Source organism: Lissotriton vulgaris, chromosome 2_1, assembly GCF_964263255.1.
Source record: "Lissotriton vulgaris chromosome 2_1, aLisVul1.2, whole genome shotgun sequence".
Taxonomy (NCBI): Eukaryota; Metazoa; Chordata; class Amphibia; order Caudata; family Salamandridae; genus Lissotriton; species Lissotriton vulgaris.
The window spans coordinates 1,439,449,082-1,439,470,861 of NC_141687.1; the positions used below are offsets into that span (position 1 = coordinate 1,439,449,082).

Sequence of the window (21,780 nt, forward strand, 5' to 3'; positions counted from 1 at the left end):
ACACGTGAAACCTTTGAAAATGTGCCTTCTTTGCGATGGCAGAGATTGAACCAGAGTTCTACCCATTCTAGGAAGATGCCCTGTGTCACCCAGAGTGTAACTATCATTTGTGATCTTCTAGGCACTGTCGACTCAGTTTGTCTCCATTGGCAGCTAAAAATCCTGCCAGGAGCTGGGCAATCAAGGAGATGCCTTAAGCGTTCAAGCCATTTCCAGAGGTGCTGGACCACCTGGCAATGAACCACCCACCGACCCCACACCACCCTGTTTGTTGCTATATCACATGGCAGTTGTGTTGTCTGTAAGAACCTGCACATGTTACCCCTTGTTGGTTGAGAGGAATGCTTTCAGTGTCAAGTGAATGGCTCGCAAGTTGATGAGGAGAGCCTCTGCCAGAGTCCCTAGATCTCCACCTTTCCCACATGACCCCCCCCCCAAACCAGCAACGATGCATCAGTCACAAGTTAGCTCTGGGTGGGGTAAGGAGATGAGTCTGCCACCGGTCCTATCCCCGTCGAGCAGTCACCACTGCAGATCTTCCGGAGTCTCCTTTGATACCTGGATGAACTCTGATAAGGCCCCTTGGTGCTAGGCCCACTGCGACTTCAAATCCCACTGTGGAGCCCACATGAACCACCTGGTGTGGTAAAAGGGTAGGATGCAGGAGGCCAAAAGGCCCAAAAGCCTTGGAGCCAAGACTTAGTATCAGGACTGTAGCCAAAATATCCTGGATTCACTGAGGCGGAAGGATGGCTTGGAAGAGCATTGCATCTAGGATGGCTCCAATGAAAGTGAAAGAATATAAATTCCCTTCAGTAATCAAATAAAGATAATTCTTCAACCATTCATCTCAAATATACTAGTAAGGGGCTTCTCCTCTGTTGGACCGTCCGAGGTCCGGGGCACAGCCTGTGGACTATGGGTGGGCTCCAGAGGATCCACTGGTGGAGGTGGGCAGGGTGGTGCCCTCGTGATGCAGTCGCCGCCATCGATACTTCAGCAGTTTTGAGGTATTGGGGTGGGGAGTTGTTGGGTGGTTTGGTTCTTTTCATAGCACTGTCTTGTTACTATGTAGGGCTATTACCTGCACTCTAAATGCTAACTGTTTCATGTGCCAGGATGAAGCTGTTTGTTTCATATATAAATGCACAGTTAGGCTGCTACCGCGAAGCGGGGTCTCATTATTGGTTGCATCCTACCCTATTCATTGATACTGCTCGGAATGTACATGGCGTCCCAAATTGCTAGTCAACAGCGTGTTGCGGGGGTATCCATATTGTGAGCTGGAATGTTCAGAGACGCTGGACAAGGTTGAGAGGGGAGCCAGCCTCCGGCAGGCTAAACGCGACCGGGCGGATGTCCTGATGTCGCAGGAGAGACACTTGCTGGGCACGAAGGCCCTCTGTCTACTTCGGTACGCCTTTGTACAAGTGTTCCACTCTGGGTTCACTAGGGGTTCCAGGGGGGTGGCCATTCTTATCCATCGACGGGTCCCATATACACATTCCAAGACAGGGGTGGACACGCAGGGGAGGTACGTCTTTATTCAGGGGACTATTTATGAGGAACAGGTGGTGCTGGGTTGTGTCTATGGCCCCCGGCCCTATCTTGGACCTTAGATGAGCGCCTTATGATTCTGTGGGTGTAGATTCCTTCTGGCTTGGCAGTTATAGGGGGTGAGTGGAATGATGTGATGGATGTGGCACGGGACCGCTGGAGACTGGGAGGACTTCCGTTGCCTGTCCGACTACTAAATGATGCTCCTTGGCGACAAGGTTGGGTGGATTGGACTCATGACGTGGGTTGCATGAGGCAGAGCAGGGCTATACTTACTTTTCCTCAGTACACAACTCATTTCATGCTATTTGTTCCCTTGAGGGTGGTAGGAAGGGTGAGGGAGGCAGACATTCTTCCGAGGGGCTTGTCGAACCACTCCTCGGTCCCCTTAACAATACAGCTCGGCCCTGCGCGGCCACCTTTTAGATGGCGTCTCTCGCCGTGGAATCTACAGTATGAACAATACAGAGACCATATTGACCTGGCCATTGATCAATATTTGGAGGTTAATATTGGGTCCATGGCCGACCCCCCTATGGGAAGCAATTAAGTCAACCATATGTGGGGTAGATATCTCATACTGCTCTGCAGCAGCTTCGGACTAGAAAAGAGGCGCTGTTGAGGACCGAGGCCCATCTTATTGACGAGGGAGGAAGGGGGCACCACAGCGTGCTGTCAGTTAATATTGGCAAGACAAATACATGTAGATTTGATGAAAGATGAGGCCCGTTTGGCATGGCTGGGGTCCCGTAGTAGGATTTACCAATGGGGGGACAAGTCTAGCAAGCTACTTCATTGCTTGTGCCAGGGGGCCATGCGTCCCCTGGTCCGCCCTGGGATTTTAGGACCTGATGGGAGGAAGCTCGGAGATGCCTCTGCAATCGCAGAGAACTTCGCACATTAATTATGTAGCACTCTATATCCCACAGGAGGTACTGTCTGCGGAGCAAATACATGGGCTCCTAGCAGACCTTCCACCTCAGACCCTCTTGGATGCTGCTCGAGCGGATTTAGACGTTCTGTTTAGGGAGGAGAAGCTGGGTGTGGCTCTGAGTGACCTAAACTCGGTATCCATGCAAGTTTTACAAGAAATATTTTGATAAATTGGGACCCTACTTCCTTCGAGTGGTGGAGGAGGCAAGAGAGTGTTGTTGTCTACCACAGGATTGAAGACACGCCGAGGTGGTAGTGTTTCACAAGCCGGGGCGACCCCTAGACCGGCATGCATCTTATCGCCCCATTTCATTGCTGAACATAGAAGTTAAGACCTTGGCCAAGGCCTTGGCTAATCGCCTTCATCCGCATTTCGCCTCGATAGTTCACCAGGATCAGGCTGGCTTTATACCCCAGAGGGCAACAAGGCATAATATTGGGTGTGCTCACATTGCTATAGACACTATTCGGGGGCTTGCTGTGCCAGGTGCACTTCTCCTTGTGGACATGGACAGGGCGTTCGACTCCCTTAGTTGGACGTATTTATTTGCTGTCCTAGACCGGCTAAATATGGGTCCACCGTTTTTATCCTATCTGAGATTGTTATACACACATCACGGCCCCGTTCCGCATTGCAGGGTCTGCCTCCTTCACCTTCCTGGTGGGCAGGAGAACTCAGCAGGGGTGTCCAATGTCGCAGTTTCTTTTCGGCTTAGCCATGGAGCCCTTGGCGGCATGGGTGCGAATAGACGCACAGGTATCCGGCTTTGAGTGGGCGCAGGGGTTGTAAGACTGTATTGCCCTATACACTGACTATGTCCTGGTTTTTTTGACTGACATTAATAGGACGGTTCATGGACATTTCTGGGGAATCATCGGGTCTGTTTATGAATCCATGTAAACCTACTTTGTGGGCTTTGGGGCCACGAGCAGAACTCCGCTCCTGGGCCTCGGCAGTGCAGACAACTACAATGGGGGTGAGATACCTGGGGGTTTTCTAGTCGGATTGCATGGATGTCACATGGGAGCATGATATTCAACTGGTGTGGACGGGGGCGCGAGAAGAGTTGAAGGCCTGGTCGCATAAGCCCCTATCTCTCCCTGGTTGGTCGGCCATCTTCAAGATGGTGTCATTACCACAATTGCTTTATCAACTGCAGAACTATCCCTTCCCTGTCTCCCCGTTGTAGTTTTGCCAGGTCAATTTGGCCCTGGGGTATTTTTTATGGGCAGGAAAGACCTCTAGAGTGGCACTGCGGACGTGCTTCCAGGGCCCATTGTAGCGGATTGGCCACCTCTGATGTCCAGTTATATTATATGGCCGCACATTTATTAATATTGAATGATTGGTGGTACAGAAACAGGTCTGACAGCGCCTACATGGTGAAGCGGAGATGTATGGAGGCCAATAATATCCATATTATCTTATACATGGCATCAGTGAGAAAGGCCTTGCCCTCCACCACTAGAGTGGTATTTCAGGTGTGGAAGCAGGTGCTGCGAAAGATAGAGTAGTGGGGAAGGTTGACAAAAGAGACTCCACTTCGGTCCAATGGAAGGTTGCCCCAGCTGTCTGGTCTGGCGGGTTTGGCCTACTGCTCACTAAATTGAATCAGGTGGACAAGATCTCCATTTTGAATGGCTCAGGCCAATTTGGGCATCACAGACACTAACATTCTTTCTATCTACTTGGGCATTAAAGAGGAAACACAAAAAAAACTGATTTATAGCCACTGAGTAGATGGAATAAGCATCTTAAGGATCACCATATAAAGGGTGGTGGAGCCATCTTGTGCTTCAACTAACCGACCTACAAGAAAATGTTACACAAACAAAATTCCATACAAAGGAGTCAGGGTAACATCAATCATGGTAAATGTGCATGACAATCCACAATGTCCTGTCGCCAGTGTGCATCTCAACACCCACCTCACTCTGGGACTCCACCAGGCTTGTGACAATGGAGGACATGTCCTCACTCAGGATCTGGTGCAGGGTGGCTCTACGTTCGCTCTCCTTCTTCAGAAGGAACGTTCCACTGGTTTCCTCCAGGGATGAGGGTGTGAGCTCAGTACCCAGGTCTGTCGGGGTTCTGAGGGGTCAAGGAAAAAATACAACACAGATATATAATTTAGTTCAATCTAGGAAATAATCTGCACTTGTGTCATGGTTAAGCTAGTGAGCATTTGCGGGACCCACCTGCTCAACAGTATTTGATAATCTATCCATTACCCAAGTGTGAAAACCTTTTATGATTAATGAAACGTTGGTGGAACCTTAAATATAGAAAGTGTAGATGAATCTTGCATCATCAATTATACTACTGGGTGTGAATCGAACCAGCAATGAAGACATCACAAACAAACAGGCCTGCTTCTGTTATTTGTATTTAAATATGAACATTCCTTGCCATGGAGAGTGTTACTGATTCTTTGGCAACTTTCTTCAGGCAGTTCCTGTACCAAAAAAGTTGCTTTAAGGCGTCACCGTCTATGCTTCCTAGTAGTCTTTCTACTTTTCATGTCTGGCAGTTCCGTGACTGATCATCTTTCAAGTCTTCTTCTGGTTTGATTTATCCACCAGATCTGCCTTACTGGTAGTTTGTGTATTTGCGCATGTGTGGTTGTTGGGTTTGGGGAGATTCCCTCATCTCTTGTTCTAGTGGGGAGGGTTCCTCATCTCTTGTTCTTATGACAGCAGGCCCAGGCAATGAATTTCCAGAGGCTGAGCAATAAATATACTGAATAATTTCCGATGCAAGCCTGTAATCTAATTCCTCAAAGTAAAGCCTATATAAAGCAATTTTGAGTCTCCATATCAGTCCTGCCCATCAGTCAACTCATATTTTCGTAGTGGTGAGGTGTTGAACATGCCTCATGTGCTGTGATAAAGTAAAACGCATTAAATATAGGCCATGAGATTGAAACCTCACCACTGCCCAATTTCCTTGGGTGGCCTACCAGTCAAAGCGGTGATAAGTGTAGTAGTAGATGCCCTATCAAGATGAGCCAAGATCATGACGCAGCGGGTCCTCTAACAGAACTGCATCACCCAGGCAAGAAAACAGACGGGCAAAAGGCAGCAATGTACTTTCAGGAGCAGGACTACCTTCTCTTCTAATCAAAAATATGCAGCTGGGTAACTGAGTGAAAGAGGTTTGTGCTGCTTCGCCTCTTCATCCAAATAAGCCAAAAGAATTCAGCCTTCAGAAACTAAAGTATGTGATGGGGTCTCAGTTTACGTGTTTTAAGTATGGAACATTTTGTTGGAATCCATTGCACTTGAGACTGTTCATAGAGTATCCAGGGATGGATCTTTGTACATATTATATTTTGATAAAATGCATAGTGTCCGGTGTTATGGGCCTTATTTCCTTAGGGAACCTTTCCATGTGTAATTCTTCGGATAATGTCAGCAATGTGTGTTTTTGCAAAAGGAAGTGGTATCCCCTGCACCCCATTTTCATGCGAAAGTCCACTGATGCATGATGTGTGTGTGTATGGATTAGGTTACTTACCCAGTAATCATCTGTTCTGGGCATGTAGGGCTGTAGATTCACATGCTTTGTATACTCCTGCCATCTAGTGTTGGGTCTGCATGTTTGAAAGTTGTTTTTCTTCGAAGAAGTCTTTCCAGTCACTAGGTATGGTGACTCCTCCTTTAGGTGATAGTGTTGCGTGTTTATCTAGGTTCCTGATCGATACTGTGACCTTATGCCCCTATTCGGCTATAAATCCATTTATTCCCTATATTGGCATAACCGTTCAAGTGCGATTTTCTGAAAAGTCATCTCTGGCCTCACACGAACAGAGCCACATTCCAGCATGACTCTCTGCCACTTCCTTTGCGACCAATTAGTGCAATGACAGAGCAGTAGTCACTATCTGATATTCCTAGATAACACTCCGAGTTCTTCAACAAGATAAAAACTTAGCAAACCTGGAAATCCCCGCTTGCTATGTTTTGATTAGTAATGGAACTCTAATGAGCAACTGATAACTATCACTTCCTAGTGACATCTTTAATTGACGTCTTATGTCCAGCAAACTTGCGTCAAACCCGGCACCTGTCAGGTATAAATATTACCAACGTTGCCTTAAGCAATGCGAGCCTGTTGCCCGGTTAGGAGCTGTTGTGAGCTGCGAGCTACTGATGCTGGCTGCCTGCATGACCCTGTGTTGGTAAATCTAGCACTCTGTTGCTGCAGCCTGCTATCCTGTGGTGGTGAAGCTGCTGATTACCATTATCGCCGCTACAGCGCGAACTATGGTGCAGTACGCTTAAGGAGCTGAACAGACGTCCCTCTGCGAAGACATCCAGCAGATTCCAGCTGCCCGCGGACGCTGTCCCCCCTCCTTCCTCGACGCGCTGAAGAAAGCCGCTGCCTTTCTCGTGCAGAGAAATCCAGTCACGGCGCTTCCGGTTTACCCTCGCGGGTGACTGGGATATCGAGAGAGACCCCTGAAGGAGATACCAATCCTCCATCATTCTATTCAGAGGTATGGTGTTGACTAAACCCTTAGACGAGAATTCTTGAAACAAACCTTGGCAAAACCAACTTAACTTAAAGCTACTTACTTACTCCCCTTTCACGTGTTAGGCTTAGGTCAGGCACACTGGGGTAGGCTTAGTTAGAAGCACCAGTTGAGTATGTTAGCCTAATGTATATATGACTGTATATATGTTTTATTACTTTTAAACCATTGTATGGCTAAGAAACCATATCAATGCTTTTACAGTTCTATTTCGCAATACTTATCTAACTGTACGTACTTTTTATAATAACAATTATTGCAATTGTGGCAATACATTTCTCTTGTACGAGAAGAAAGACTGTTCAATAAATGTTAACCCTTTATTGATACACGCCCGTCTCTCTATTCTCTACATCTCGTGAAAGTAAACTGCACTAGACTGACTGAGTGAAATACATGTCTATTGTTTCACACGACCCTAGAGATTGACTCTTGATCTGAGGAGCAAAGTTGTCATGTTGCACGGTTGTTGGAAAACTGAATCCCTTCTTGTCTGTGCCAAGGAAGCTGATCACTTCCTATGCAGAGAAGAAAGTTTCCAGTGACCTCTGAGCTAGTTGGTAACACAACCCAATTAAGTTTAGCATAGTCAGTGGAGGCCTGGAATATAAGCAGTTCCACGTCGATACTACTGTTTATGTTATTCCAATGCGCAGGGCCTAGTGGGAAACTAGGAACTACACTATATGGCGCCCAACGTTTGGTAAGGCGATAAACTAACGCAAGACTTGTAGAGTAACTCAGTCGTGCATATTTCACACAGACCCCTTTCTCCCGTAAATACTCCAATAGACGTCTGGAGTGAGTGAAAGGTTAAAATCCGCCCGACCTTAGTAGGAAGAGATTCCTATGTAAAGCTCTGGTTTATTCAACGTTGAAGGATACAGTGTTCCAAAATATTGTGCATCTAATCTTTGTCTCCTTGGAGACCTACTCTGCAAAGCCTGCATTTTTAAAATGACAGACAGTGAAGAAGAAAGGGAAGCAGTTAGACTAGCTTCCATACTAATAGAGGAGGACTCGAGTCTCCTACAGACAGACCCGGATGCTATAATCATCCCGGTCCAATTAAGAAAACCTATAACTTCAAAACTTATAGTAAACGGACTGACACCTCAGGGTGGTACAGTAATTTTCGTGATAGAGGCTCACGAGTATCGGCAGACAGAGGTATTCTATTCATGGATAAACTTTCCAGCGGTAAACGCTATAACAAAAGAGTTTCACTATTACAAAATAGAGGAACCTCCGGGAGAGTACGCTCCTTTCGAGGAGATTGAAATCCCACTTAAATTTCAAGAGCACCTGCTCTGGTTTAATGGCGCCCTAAAACATAATGATCACATTACCAGGCTCGGTCCACTAGGTAGACCAGGAGCCACGTGGCTGGTCCTAGCCAGCTACACACCACATCCTGACATTGCAAAAATGTCTAGAGAAGAGCTGTTAGTACAGCTAAACACATTAATAAAAATACATAGGCAATTAGTCCAATATGTAATGCGGACTGCAACAGTCCATCCAGCTGTTAATATACCACAGCTGACCCCTCATCAGGGGAACACAAATAAAATTACACCACAGAACATACAGTCATGTGTGGTAAATATTTGATTTACCGTCCTAATTTCTATGCAGGTAAGTACTTAAACAAAAATAACTCAATCGGAAAGAAAGACGCAGAGTCCGTGGTGTTAGAGTTCTTAGGGGTTTTATTCCTTAAAAAGGAATGGTTCTGGTACCGGATATCGGGTTCCTGACACCACTGGGGTGCAGGAAGGGATAGAGCATACTTTATTGACAAGACATAACTTTTATACTTAAACCATATAATGAATACCAATACAGTAGGCGTAACAGCTGAGAGAAACAAGATAAAAACACACACGTGTTAGCAATACGTAATCAAAAAGGCGTGAACTAGGCGTGAACATAGAGGTGTGTGCTAGAAACGTCACATGTAAGTGTCACAGGTGGGTGGGTACATAGCAGAATTTTGCAATGTCAGCAGAAATCTGAGGTCTGGATGCGCGCGCAGCTGCATGACGTGTGATTGACGTGGAGCTGGAGGGTGCAGGGGACTTGACATTTACACCAGCGGAAAGAGACAGAAGTCTGGCATGTCAGATCAACTCGTACCTATATCATATCTAATATCTGATGTTTGGGAACCATATTATCTAGAGGGAAAGGTCTCTTGGGCCGAGGCTATTCTATACTGACTGTGAGTGCGTGTATAGGCGTCTACGTGTCTGCATGAGATGCGAGGGGGCATGGACCTACCATGGTAACAGAAGCTATGAATTACTTGCACGGAGACAGTGAGGCCGGGCCCTTTGCTCTGCAGCTGGAAGGATGTTTACTTGAACTAGTAGGCAGGAATGTATGTTTGAGGAGCGGAGCAGATAATTCGAAGGTTGAATACAGTCTTGGCAGGCAGCAGGCTGAGCTAAGCGCCGTTAGCCGCGCAGGGAATAAGGCAGAGGTCACGGGTACAGAGGCAGCCCAGGCTGAGGCGTTCAGAGTCAGAAAGCAGGAGAAAGCTCGATGGCAGAATTCAGGGCCTACTTCGCCAGAGCTGAAAAACGTGTAAAGTACACCACAAAAAGACGTTGGCATGGCATACTTAGGAACGGAATATTCACCCCGTTCAGGGTGGATCTGAAAGAGGACATGTTAACGTTGGACGCAAATGTATTTGCGTCTTCATAGCTGGCACAGGAGGGAAGTTACATGCACTTTAAGCTCGTACATGGAGACGGTGGGGTACACGTTAGGGAACATTTCTTGACCATAAAATTTATATTTCCTCATTCCCTCCTTGTTCCCTACGGACCCTTCATGATATATCGATCCTCATAAATCGATCAGTCTGTTCTTGTAACATCATTTGCTCTTCTTTCTTCTTTTCGCGTTTTGAGTGAAAACTGGTATGTGGAATACATGATGTGGCGCACAGACCACAAATCGCTGGCCCACACTGTAGGCACAGGCAGCAACTGAATACTATGACAAGGGCAATGCCTAGGAAGGATAGGATCTTCCATCCCCAAGCGGTCAACGTTGTCCAGAACCAACCGGACCAAGTCCAGGTGCCTGGATTCTGATGTATCAAACTTGCAATTTTATGAAGACGTGTGATAGCTTTATATACTGTTGGCGCGTTTTCTGGAATGAAAACACAGCAACTTGACCCGATGACCTTACAAGCTCCGCCCCTATCTGCTAGGATGACGTCAATAACAAGACGATTTTGGAGAACAACAACCCGCATGGCAGATTGCTCCTCTGTTAAGTTGCCTAGAGCGGAGGTAGTTTCATTCACTACTGCTTCGAGGGTTCTAGTTAATTTTCGTATCAGTTTACTATTAAAGACAGTACCTAAGTAGGGGAAAAAACCTTTATTGAAGTCTGTGTATTGCTCCCATGCCGTTTCAGTATAGTCGACAATCGGGAGATCTCTTCGGAGTCTATTCTTTACTAGATTTGTATTTCTGTGGTAATCAGGAGGGGCTAGGAAAACAGGTGGCAGAAGGAATGCAATGTAACAGGTATCATCCCAATCTGGAGGTAAGCGTATGTATGCGGTATGGCCACAAACAAAGTAGGAATGACGAGTAGCTCTAAAGGAAGACTTGCCTTGATCACTGAATTCGACCACAGTAGTACATTTACTATGACCTAAGTGTACTGAACCCTTCTTTCTGACACATAAGTCACCTGTGACTGGTAATACTGACATAGCAGGGAGAACTGGTGCAGCTTCGGATTCAACAGTAAGAATCATAAGGTTAATTGTATAATTACCTAATCCATATACTTCATTTTCTAGATCAGTTCCTATCCTAGTGGGGAGTCCCTTCTTGTCAGGATAACAGGCGTTAAGCAGAACTAAGTTCAGGTTTCCCCAAACCCAATTTCCTTCGAAAACAGCAATATCAGGATCTAAGGAATTAATTATTCTAAACCATGCTCCACATGAGCCATTGTGAGTGAACGGGTATGGGAAAAGAGGCAGAACTCCCTTGTATTTCTGATAGGGAGGGAGTCGGCCACATATCCAACAGTTTGTAGCATTATTAGTCTGATGGGAGTGATGTAACATACTAATGAATGTGTTGTTGCGCAGCGCAAGTCTGTAAGATAACTCATGAGGGGGTAATTCACTAAAAGAATGTTCGGCAGTGACATTGTAAACAGATTGTTCACGCTTGAAGATAGGGTAATATATGGGCAGCAATATACTGGCTGCAATAATCAAAAGACTTAGAAAAAACATAACCAATAATGTCACTATACAGTGACTACGGAGTGATTTACAATATGCACGTTTCTTGAATTTTCTCTCTCTCTCTCTATCTCGGTCTAGGGGATACATGTCAGAAACTAATTTAACCGATTCACCTAGGGGAGGACTTAAACAATTAAACTGTCTGACTTGCTAGACCGTAGTTTCGTTTTATACTCCTCTTGGGGAGTTTTCTCTCTCTTGAGAACTTTAAAGTCACTAGGATCGAGGCAGTCCTTTGAGGGGGTGGAAGAGTCAGTTTCTGGCAACAGTTCATTACATTTTTTAATATGACTCGTGTGGATCCACCCCTTTCGGCCCTCAACTTTAATTGCCGTCCTCGTGGTCAGAAGGACGATCTTCGGCTCCTTCCAGCGGGGCTCCAGCGGGCTTTTCCTGTCGAAGTTGCGAATCAACACAGTGTCACCCGGACGGACATCGTGTGGCTTTACATCAGTGTTATCGGGAAAGGCTGCGGCAACCTGTGAACGACATGATTGGAGTGCAGACATCAATGAGGCAAGGTAATCTGTCAGCATATTACAATCAACATCGGTTATTTTCTTAGGCATGGGCGTCCCCCACATATTTGGTGGTCGGCCAAAGACCACCTCATACGGGGATAGTCCTGATCTCGAATGGGGGACCATTCTCATATAGAACAGTGCAACTGGCAGGGCGACTATCCAGTCGACCCCTTTCTCTTTACATATTTTGGCAAGGCGTGTTTTCAGTGTCTGGTTATGTCTTTCTACAAGGCCAGCTGCCTCGGGATGTCGGACGCAATGGAATTTCCACTGATATCCTAGCAGAAGTGAAACCTGCTTCATGAGCTCGGATGAGAATGGCTGTCCGTTATCTGAGTACACGATACGAGGCAAGCCGTACCGTTGGAAGAATTCTCGAACCAGCTGCCTTGGCAGTGGTCGGGGCAGTGTAATCTGGGACTGGATATGCTTCGGTCCAACGGGAAAGTGCACAAACAACTACGAGGACATACTTGAATCCTCGACAACGGTCCATCTGGATATAATCCATCTGGAGGACTTCAAAAGGGTGATCAGGAGGGTGAAATCCACCTTGCTCTACAGGGACGCTTTTACCTGGATTGAACTGACAACAGATCATGCAAGTACGCACTTTCTGTTTTGCTGCTGTTCGTAAATGTTTGTTGTACCAGAGATTCTGTAAACTGTCTAACATAGCTTTTTCTCCTAGGTGTGCTGGACTATGTGCTGTATTTATTATGACTTGAACCATAGAGTCGGGGAGAAACCATGTAGATTTTCCCTTCGTCATCCATCCCTGATCTGTCTGGATCCCTCCTAGTTCAGTCCATTTCTTGATTTCATCTGGAGTAGCATGTGTCTGAATATCGATTACATCTAGTGTGGGATCCCTAACTGTCATACAATGTGTCGGCACTATTGTCTTTGTCACATCAGTTGTCTGGGTGTGAGTCAATGCTGTATGTTTTGCTGTTTGGTCTGCCAGGTCGTTACCCTGGGAAATGGAGTCTGTAACTTTAGTATGTGCTTTACACTTCATGATGGATATGCCTGAAGGCAGATGTATTGCTTCTAATAGTGCTTGAATGAGGGGACCGTGTTGGATCTTGGCACCGTGAGAGGTCAAGAAACCTCGTTCTTGCCATAACACTCCGAAGTCGTGTACGACTCCGAAAGCATAACGTGAATCTGTGTATATGTTAACATTTCTGTTCTTGGCTAGTATACAGGCTCGGGTCAGAGCGATGAGCTCTGCTGCTTGAGCGGACAGTGTATCAATACGATATGTTTCTTTAACTTCAGTTTCAGTGGTCACTGCATACGCGGCCACTAATTCTCCTGTGTTTGTTCTCATACATGAACCCTCCACGTAAAGTGTCAGGTCTGGATTTGTCAGGGGAACATCTGTTAAGTCTCGTCGGGGCTTTGTTACTGCATTAATGATCTCTATACAATCATGCGGGGCTGAATTTGTCATAATCAAAGGTAACAATGTTGCAGGATTCAGAATGTAACAGCGTCTGATTTCTATGTGTGGCTGGAATAGCGTCAATTCATAACCTGTCAGTCGTGCTATAGTCAAGTGTTGAGTCTGGGTTCGGTTTAAAAGAACCTCTACAGAATGTGGAACTTGTACTGTTAATGGATGTCCTAATACAATTGAGTCGCTCTGTCTGATTGCTAGGGCTGTCGCTGCAACTGACTAAGCACGCAGGGAGCGCCTGGGCTACTGAATCCAATGTACTTGAAAAATAAGCACAAGGCTTATGTGAACCTGCTTGATCTTGAGTGAGGACAGACAACGCTGTACCATCACGTTCTGTAACAAAAAGCGTAAAAGGTTTGCTGTAACATGGTGTCGCTAAAACTGGTGCTTGACATAAAGCTTTCTTTAATTCCTCAAAGGCCTGTGTATGTTCCTGAGTCCAAGGGAGGGCAGTCGAAGTCGCTGCCTCCTGTGTTGTCAACTGAATGAGTGGTTTAGCTAGAAATGCATATTGAGGAATCCATTGTCTGCAGTACGAGGTGAGGCCTATAAAGGCTCGCACTTCCTTTTGTGTCTGGGGTTGTGGCATATTTACAATTAACTGGATGCGGTCAGGTGTGAGCTGTCTCCCCACTTTGGACAGCAAGTGACCCAAGTACACAACTTGCTGAACACAGAATTGTAGCTTCGAAGGAGACACCTTGTGTCCCTTGTCGGCCAGAAAATGTAAAACTGTCAGTGATGCTTGTTCACATTCGGGTTCACTTCGTGCGGTGATCAGCAGATCATCGACGTACTGTAGTAAGGCGGTATCAACTGGCATTTGGATACAATCAAGTTGTCTTTTCAGTGCTTGGCTATAGATGCTGGGGCTTTCTGTGAATCCTTGAGGTGCGCGTGAAAATTTAAAACTTCGTCCATTTAAACTGAATCCGAAGAGGTATTGGCTCTCTGGATCAATGGGTACACTGAAGAAGGCGTTCTTGAGGTCAATTACAGTAAAGAACGTTGCTTCTGAATCAATAGCAGTCAATAGGGATGAGATGTCGGGAACCACAGGGTACTGTGGAACAATGCATTTATTCAGTTCTCGTAAATCAATCACCAGCCGATATACTGGCGGTGCATTGGGATCAGTACGTTTAAGAATCGGAATGATAGGGGAATTACAGATATTGGAGTCGGTTTCTACGACCACTCCTTGGGCAATGAGCTCTTCAATGATTTCCAGTAAAGCCACTACAGCATCGGGTGGTAACTTGTATTGTCTGATTCGCAGCAAAACAACTCCTGGTTTAAGTGTAACACGGTATGGTGTGATGTGATGTGCATGCAACCTACATCGGTTGGGCCTTGTGCCCACAGGTGTTTCGGTACATTTTTCAATCTGACATCAAACTCTCGTAATACATAGTGACCCTTAAAGTCACGCAGGAAAAGTCTAACTCCTTCCGAAGAACAACATATCACAGCTCCTAGAGCCTTCAATGTTTTGATACCTAACAAGTTTTCTGGACATGACTTCGTGAGTAACAAGTCTGTAACGCGTGATAATGGACCCACAGCTAGGGGAACTGGTTTCGATACCTCATTTACAATAGGCTGTCCTGAAAAACCAAGGGAAACATTCTGTGAGCCTGAGAGGGGTGCCCCTGGGACTTCATTATGGCTGATTGTTGTGCGGCTTGCCCCTGTGTCAATTAAAAACTTTCTGTCTTTTACCAATACTTGACTGTGTACATAAGGACCCTCTTGATCTACAGGAATCTCAATAAGAGGCAAGCCAACCTCCCTCTCTAGGCTGTTTCATGTGTATCGCTGATAATCGGGATAATCAGATTGGGCATACTGGTTCATCTGTCGTGAAACTTGCTGTGTCGCGGCAATGGGCTGTGGCTGTGGCTGTGATGCAGCTGTGGTCTGTGCTGTATGTGGTGAAGCATGCATAGGTTGTGAATTCTGTGAAGTCTGTTGCTGGACCTGGTCTTGTCTAGGCGGATGCGGTCTTTCTTTAGTTTTACCTGTTGCTATATTGTGTTTCAGGACTGGACATTCATGTACGTAGTGACCTGGCTGCTTGCAATAGTTGCATGTCCCTTTAACGGGAGCTGCTGAATTACCTGTCTGGGTCGTACCCTTTCTCTGGCCGTCGGCTGGAACCGACTGGGCCACTAACATTTTAGTGTCTTTCATACGTCTCTGTTCGTGATCCTGTTCTTCTCTAATTCTGTTCTGGTGGTATTGTAACATTTGTAAGCAAGAATGATAGGAGATGGCGGCACTCGTGGTAGACAATGTTCATCAAGGTAATGAGGTAAATGGATAATAAGTATTTTTGGGTGCCAGGAAATGGTCCCTTCCGGCCGGTAGGGACTGGAACTTGAACGAAAATCTATAGAGTGCAAGGGTGGCTTGCACTGTTTCCAAGGGCACTCCGATTGGAGGAAAACTCCTAAGTTATATTTTCATCAGTGAGTGTCATGTAATTCAAGCGAGTATAGTCGTAGTGATCTTTTATTCAGAGGTCCTTTATTTGGTAGGTCACATATTACATCTTCATAGTGACACCTTTATGTAACGATGTGTTTTGGGTAAACAATTAACCAACATCCATAGATCTAAGCTTCATCCCTATGCATTTCGGGCTGGGGCCCTTCGTCAGGGGATAGCAAAGAATCTGTAAGTGAATGAAACGATGTCAAGAAGGGGAGCTCTCAGCCACGAGTAAAAATAAACTGTTCAGTATGTGCGAAGAAATGATAACATACATGCGTGTGTTAACAATGGTGGGAAAGAACCAGAGGTGCAAAAACTGAAAATAAAAAATAAATCAATGTCGATAAGATCGTGTGGTCCAAATTTAAATAAAGCCTCAGAGTGCGTAGGAAAGAACCACCGTGATATGGATAGAAAACGGATAAGACCTGATGGACCCGAATACCATTACATGCGTTAGCAACTGATAACAGAAAGAAGTGCTAATATCTAAATAATAGAGTAAACGAGACACAAGTGAAAAGAAAAGCCGTACGAGTGAAGGTGAAGCTTACCGATGGGTTAGTATAGCAACGCGCCAAACGCCGTGTTGCCGAAGGTTAGTGAACCGCCAAAGCTAACGCGGAAGTAAATAACGACCATAAAGGTAAACGACGGACTAGCGTGTGTGTGGTGAAGGAAAAAAATGTTGTGACGGTAAAAATTCAATCGTGTGAAAAACCTCATAAGGTACACAGGAATAAGTGGTAAACCAATAATAGACATGCGCTACAAGTAAACAGTAAAATAGAATATATGGGATAACATAAAAAACACTCATACACGAAAGTGGCGGCCATCTTAGATTGGGCTCAAGATGGTGTGAGTAAACGAAGGTAACATTACAGATATAATCAAAACGGAATAAGAAAGACAAAGGGGTGAAATAGATGGACAGAGGGAAAAACAGATGGAAAAATAGGTCGAAGACCGAAGGATGAAAAAAGTGATAAAGGTTGGGAAGGTGGTGCCAGAGAATTTATGAGCCAAAAGAGAGTAAACTGGAAATAATCAAAAGGGGGTAGAATGAAAAAAATCAGTTTAAGAATCAAAGCAAGGAATTGCAGTAGGAAACCACGTGGATAGAAAAAGTAAACGGAGGGTGGATAGTGAAGAAGTGGGAAAACAGTATATGAACATGTAGCTTCAGACAAAGTTGGGGAAAACGTGTGTATGTAGAAACAACAATTATCTATAAGAAACAACTATATTCAAGTCTGTCATTAAGCCCCTTGGGCTGGCAGGCATCAAGTCTCTTGATCCACACTGTTTCCCTTTGGAGTAGTAGTTTCTTGTTGTCAACGCCTGCTTTCAGTGGGACAACCTCCAAAACAAGGAACTTTAGTTGGCTCACATTGTGCTGGTGTGTCATGAAGTGAGCAGCCAAAGGTGCCTTTGTTGATCTATTCCTGATGGTGCTTTTGTGTTCGGTCAAGCGAACTTTAATCTTTCGTTCGGTTTTGCCTACATAAGGCAATCCGCAGGGACATTTGAGTAGATACACAAGATTCATCGAGTCACAAGTAGCATTAGTTTTCAATTTGATGGCTTTTCCTGATGATGGATGGTTGAAGGTATTGCCAGGGATTATGTTATGACAATGACCGCAATTGTGGCACGGTCTGGTGCCACAGTAGTTGGTGGAAATGTCGATGGGTTCGGTCTCAAGGATATTCTTGATATTTCTGGCTCTCTGGTATGCAAAAAGTGGTTTGGTGTTAAAAATGCCCTGAAAGTCTGGTTCAAGGCGAATCATATCCCAACTCTTAAGGATGATATTCTTGATAGCCTTGCTTCTGGTCGAGTACTTGGAGACAAAAACCGGTCTCTGTTCACCGGTTAGTTTGATATTGGTTCTTAGGAGTTCTTCCCGAGTTTTGGTGGCCACTCGGATTTTGGCTGCTTGTAATGTGACCTCAGGATATTTTCTGTCTCTATACTTCTGTAACATCTTTTCTTCCGATCTTTCATAGGCTTCTGATTCTGAACATATTCTCTTAGCCCTTAGAAGCTGCGAGTACGGCAAGTGTGTCTTGAGTGGTGTGGGATGACAACTGGTGAACATTAAGGCGTTGTTCCTGTCCGTGGCTTTAACGAATAGGTTGGTACTCAGTTTGTTGTCTTGTAATGAAACCTGGACATCCAGAAATGGCAAACTTTGTGGACTGATGGTGTGAGTGAACTTAATATGATCATCCAGAGAGTTTATGTGTTTCAGAAATTCCAATATCTCATCCGGTTGACCAATCCAAATTAGGAAAATGTCGTCTATGTACCTCCATAGGGTAAGGATGTTGTTGATCCATTTGTTGTGACTCAAGATGTGGTCTAGTTCCATCCGGTGCATAAACAGGTTGGCATAGCTGGGAGCAGCACAATTTCCCATTGATGTTCCAACGAGTTGAAGATAGTATTCATTGTTATACGAAAAGTAACTATGATACAGTGTGAACTGTAGAAGTTCAAGTATCAGAACTTTCAAAGTGTCATCGATGGGATGGTGTAGTAGAAAGGATTCTATGGCTTCCAAGCCCCTGTTGTGCGGAATCGATGTGTACAGGGCACATACATCAATGGTTACCAAAGTGTGTGTTTTATCCGGTTCAATGGTGACCTGTTGAAGGCGGTTCAGAAAATCGGTAGTATCGCGTAGGTAAGTGGACATTGATGTGACAATATCTTGTAGATAAAGGTCAATGAACTTGCCCGTGGGCTCATGGATAGAATTTCTCGTTGACACGATGGGACGAAACGGTGGCTTGTGTAAATCCTTGTGGATTTTAGGAAGCATGTGTATGCTGGGGCTTTTGGGATAAGGTTGCATGAGATATTTGTGGTCCTTATCAGTAATTGTTCCCATTGTGAGAGCTTTATCCAGGATGACTTTGAGCGTATTGGCGAAGACTCCAGTTGGATCATTGGGTAATTTCATGTAAAGGTTCTTATCATTGACATGTTCACTTACACTGGTGTGGTAGAAATCACTGTCCATGATAACTAGTGCGCCACCTTTGTCAGCCTTACAACACGTGATTTCCGGATTGTTGACAATTTGGTTGAGTGCTCTGGATTCCTTAAGGTGGAAATTGTTTTGCTTAGAGTGGGGTTTTTTGAAGTTCTCCCTGATGGAATTCAAGGTGATGGTTTCAAAGGAGTCAAGTATTTTGTGACTCACAGGAGCCAAGAAGGAGCTTTTACTTCTTAATTCTTTACACGCATGTCGTGTGGGTGTGCTGGTTGGAGGACACACATTAGAAAAAAAGTGTCGAAGTCTCAAAGTACGCATGAATTTGTATAAACTTATCTCGGTTTCCAATTCAGTGGAATTGTAAGTTGGGACAAAAGACGTCCCACGTTCAAGAGTGGACAATTGTGATTGAGATAAAGTCGTTTTAGAGATGTTAATCACAAGGGTTTTTTGCTCCTGGTTGCTTGAGCGATTGGAGTTGTTTTTTCTCTTGGAGCTTCTGCTCCGCCTGGTTCGACGTTGACAGTTTGGCCTGTTTCTAAAAAAGAAACACCAGAGGTTGAGGGAAATTGTGCTGCTCCCAGCTATGCCAACCTGTTTATGCACCGGATGGAACTATACCACATCTTGAGTCACAACAAATGGATCAACAACATCCTTACCCTATGGAGGTACATAGACGACATTTTCCTAATTTGGATTGGTCAACCGGATGAGATATTGGAATTTCTGAAACATATAAACTCTCTGGATGATCATATTAAGTTCACTCACACCATCAGTCCACAAAGTTTGCCATTTCTGGATGTCCAGGTTTCATTACAAGACAACAAACTGAGTACCAACCTATTCGTTAAAGCCACGGACAGGAACAACGCCTTAATGTTCACCAGTTGTCATCCCACACCACTCAAGACACACTTGCCGTACTCGCAGCTTCTAAGGGCTAAGAGAATATGTTCAGAATCAGAAGCCTATGAAAGATCGGAAGAAAAGATATTACAGAAGTATAGAGACAGAAAATATCCTGAGGTCACATTACAAGCAGCCAAAATCCGAGTGGCCACCAAAACTCGGGAAGAACTCCTAAGAACCAATATCAAACTAACCGGTGAACAGAGACCGGTTTTTGTCTCCAAGTACTCGACCAGAAGCAAGGCTATCAAGAATATCATCCTTAAGAGTTGGGATATGATTCGCCTTGAACCAGACTTTCAGGGCATTTTTAACACCAAACCACTTTTTGCATACCAGAGAGCCAGAAATATCAAGAATATCCTTGAGACCGAACCCATCGACATTTCCACCAACTACTGTGGCACCAGACCGTGCCACAATTGCGGTCATTGTCATAACATAATCCCTGGCAATACCTTCAACCATCCATCATCAGGAAAAGCCATCAAATTGAAAACTAATGCTACTTGTGACTCGATGAATCTTGTGTATCTACTCAAATGTCCCTGCGGATTGCCTTATGTAGGCAAAACCGAACGAAAGATTAAAGTTCGCTTGACCGAACACAAAAGCACCATCAGGAATAGATCAACAAAGGCACCTTTGGCTGCTCACTTCATGACACACCAGCACAATGTGAGCCAACTAAAGTTCCTTGTTTTGGAGGTTGTCCCACTGAAAGCAGGCGTTGACAACAAGAAACTACTACTCCAAAGGGAAACAGTGTGGATCAAGAGACTTGATGCCTGCCAGCCCAAGGGGCTTAATGACAGACTTGAATATAGTTGTTTCTTATAGATAATTGTTGTTTCTACATACACACGTTTTCCCCAACTTTGTCTGAAGCTACATGTTCATATACTGTTTTCCCACTTCTTCACTATCCACCCTCCGTTTACTTTTTCTATCCACGTGGTTTCCTACTGCAATTCCTTGCTTTGATTCTTTTTTTTTTTTTTTAAATTCTTTTTATTGGTGCATTAGAAGGATCACACATGCAAAGGATCAGCACTCGGTAGAGCGTCAACATTCCGCTCTAGCCGACAGCACGCAACTTTTCTGGTGTTGTTAGACATATCACCCCTTTTCAGTACTTTTGCTTTGGAAAGAGCCATTGAAAGAAAAAAAAAGGAACAATAAACTAGAAACATCCCATCGAACAGCAGGTCTCTACCCTCTCTCTCCCATCGCCCCCTACCCGGTCCCCCCTCTCCCCCCCACTCAAGCATTCCTGCCCGTCCCTTGCATAGGAACCGGGCCACATGGTATACAGTTATCAAGCATGCAATCCCGGCGTCTAGACTATTTCAGGCTAGGGTTTCATAGTCTTCAGGGTACCAATTCACAATGTCTCATTCTAGTCCGTGATAGTGCCTCCACTTTGCCCAAACCCTCCGGAACTTTTTGGGACAACCCCTGGCTTTATAGGTCACTCTCTCCGCCGCCATGTACATATCCAATCCACGCCTCCATTCCTCTAAGTCTGGTTTTTCAGGGGCCCCCCAGCGCCGTGCGATGTCCCTTTTTGCCACCACTAGTGCTAATACCAGAAAGATGATCAAGGGGCGGGGTAGGTCGACTTCCGTGGTTATGCCCAGCAGTGCCAATTTGGGGTCCCGTGGAAGATCCACTCCCAGTACCTCCCCCAGTTCCAGAAACACACTCTCCCAATAGTCCTGAATGACTGCACAACCCCAGATTATGTGGAAGAAATCCGCACTCTGCTGGCGGCACCTAAGGCATGTCGTGTCAGGTACTCTGCCCATCCTAAATAGCCTCACCCTGTCAAAGTATGATCTATGCAGCACCTTAAATTGAATAAGACGGAGCCTCGATTTAATGGCCACCTCCCGGGGATGCATGAGGGCTAGCTCCCAGTCAAGATCCTCCATGTCTCCCACCTCCGCCTCCCATTTAGCCCGCAGCACCTGCAGATCCCCTAGCATGTTGTTGGTCAAGGTTTTATATGTGAGGGATACCGCCCCCCTCCCTATCTGTTCCTGCAGTAGCCT

At 45.3% G+C, this 21,780-nt stretch overlaps 1 protein-coding gene across 6 annotated transcripts in view; it reads right to left on the minus strand.

Moving 5' to 3' along the window:
- LOC147732719 (mitogen-activated protein kinase kinase kinase 5-like) overlaps nucleotides 1-21,780 on the minus strand; it is a 1,007,398-nt gene that overhangs the window by 248,999 nt on the left and 736,619 nt on the right. For all 6 annotated transcript variants that reach the window (XM_086957271.1, XM_086957270.1, XM_086957268.1 and 3 more), the window contains one exon: nucleotides 4,420-4,582. In XM_086957271.1, the coding sequence (XP_086813397.1) occupies nucleotides 4,420-4,582 (163 nt within the window). The remainder of the gene's footprint in view (nucleotides 1-4,419; nucleotides 4,583-21,780) is intronic.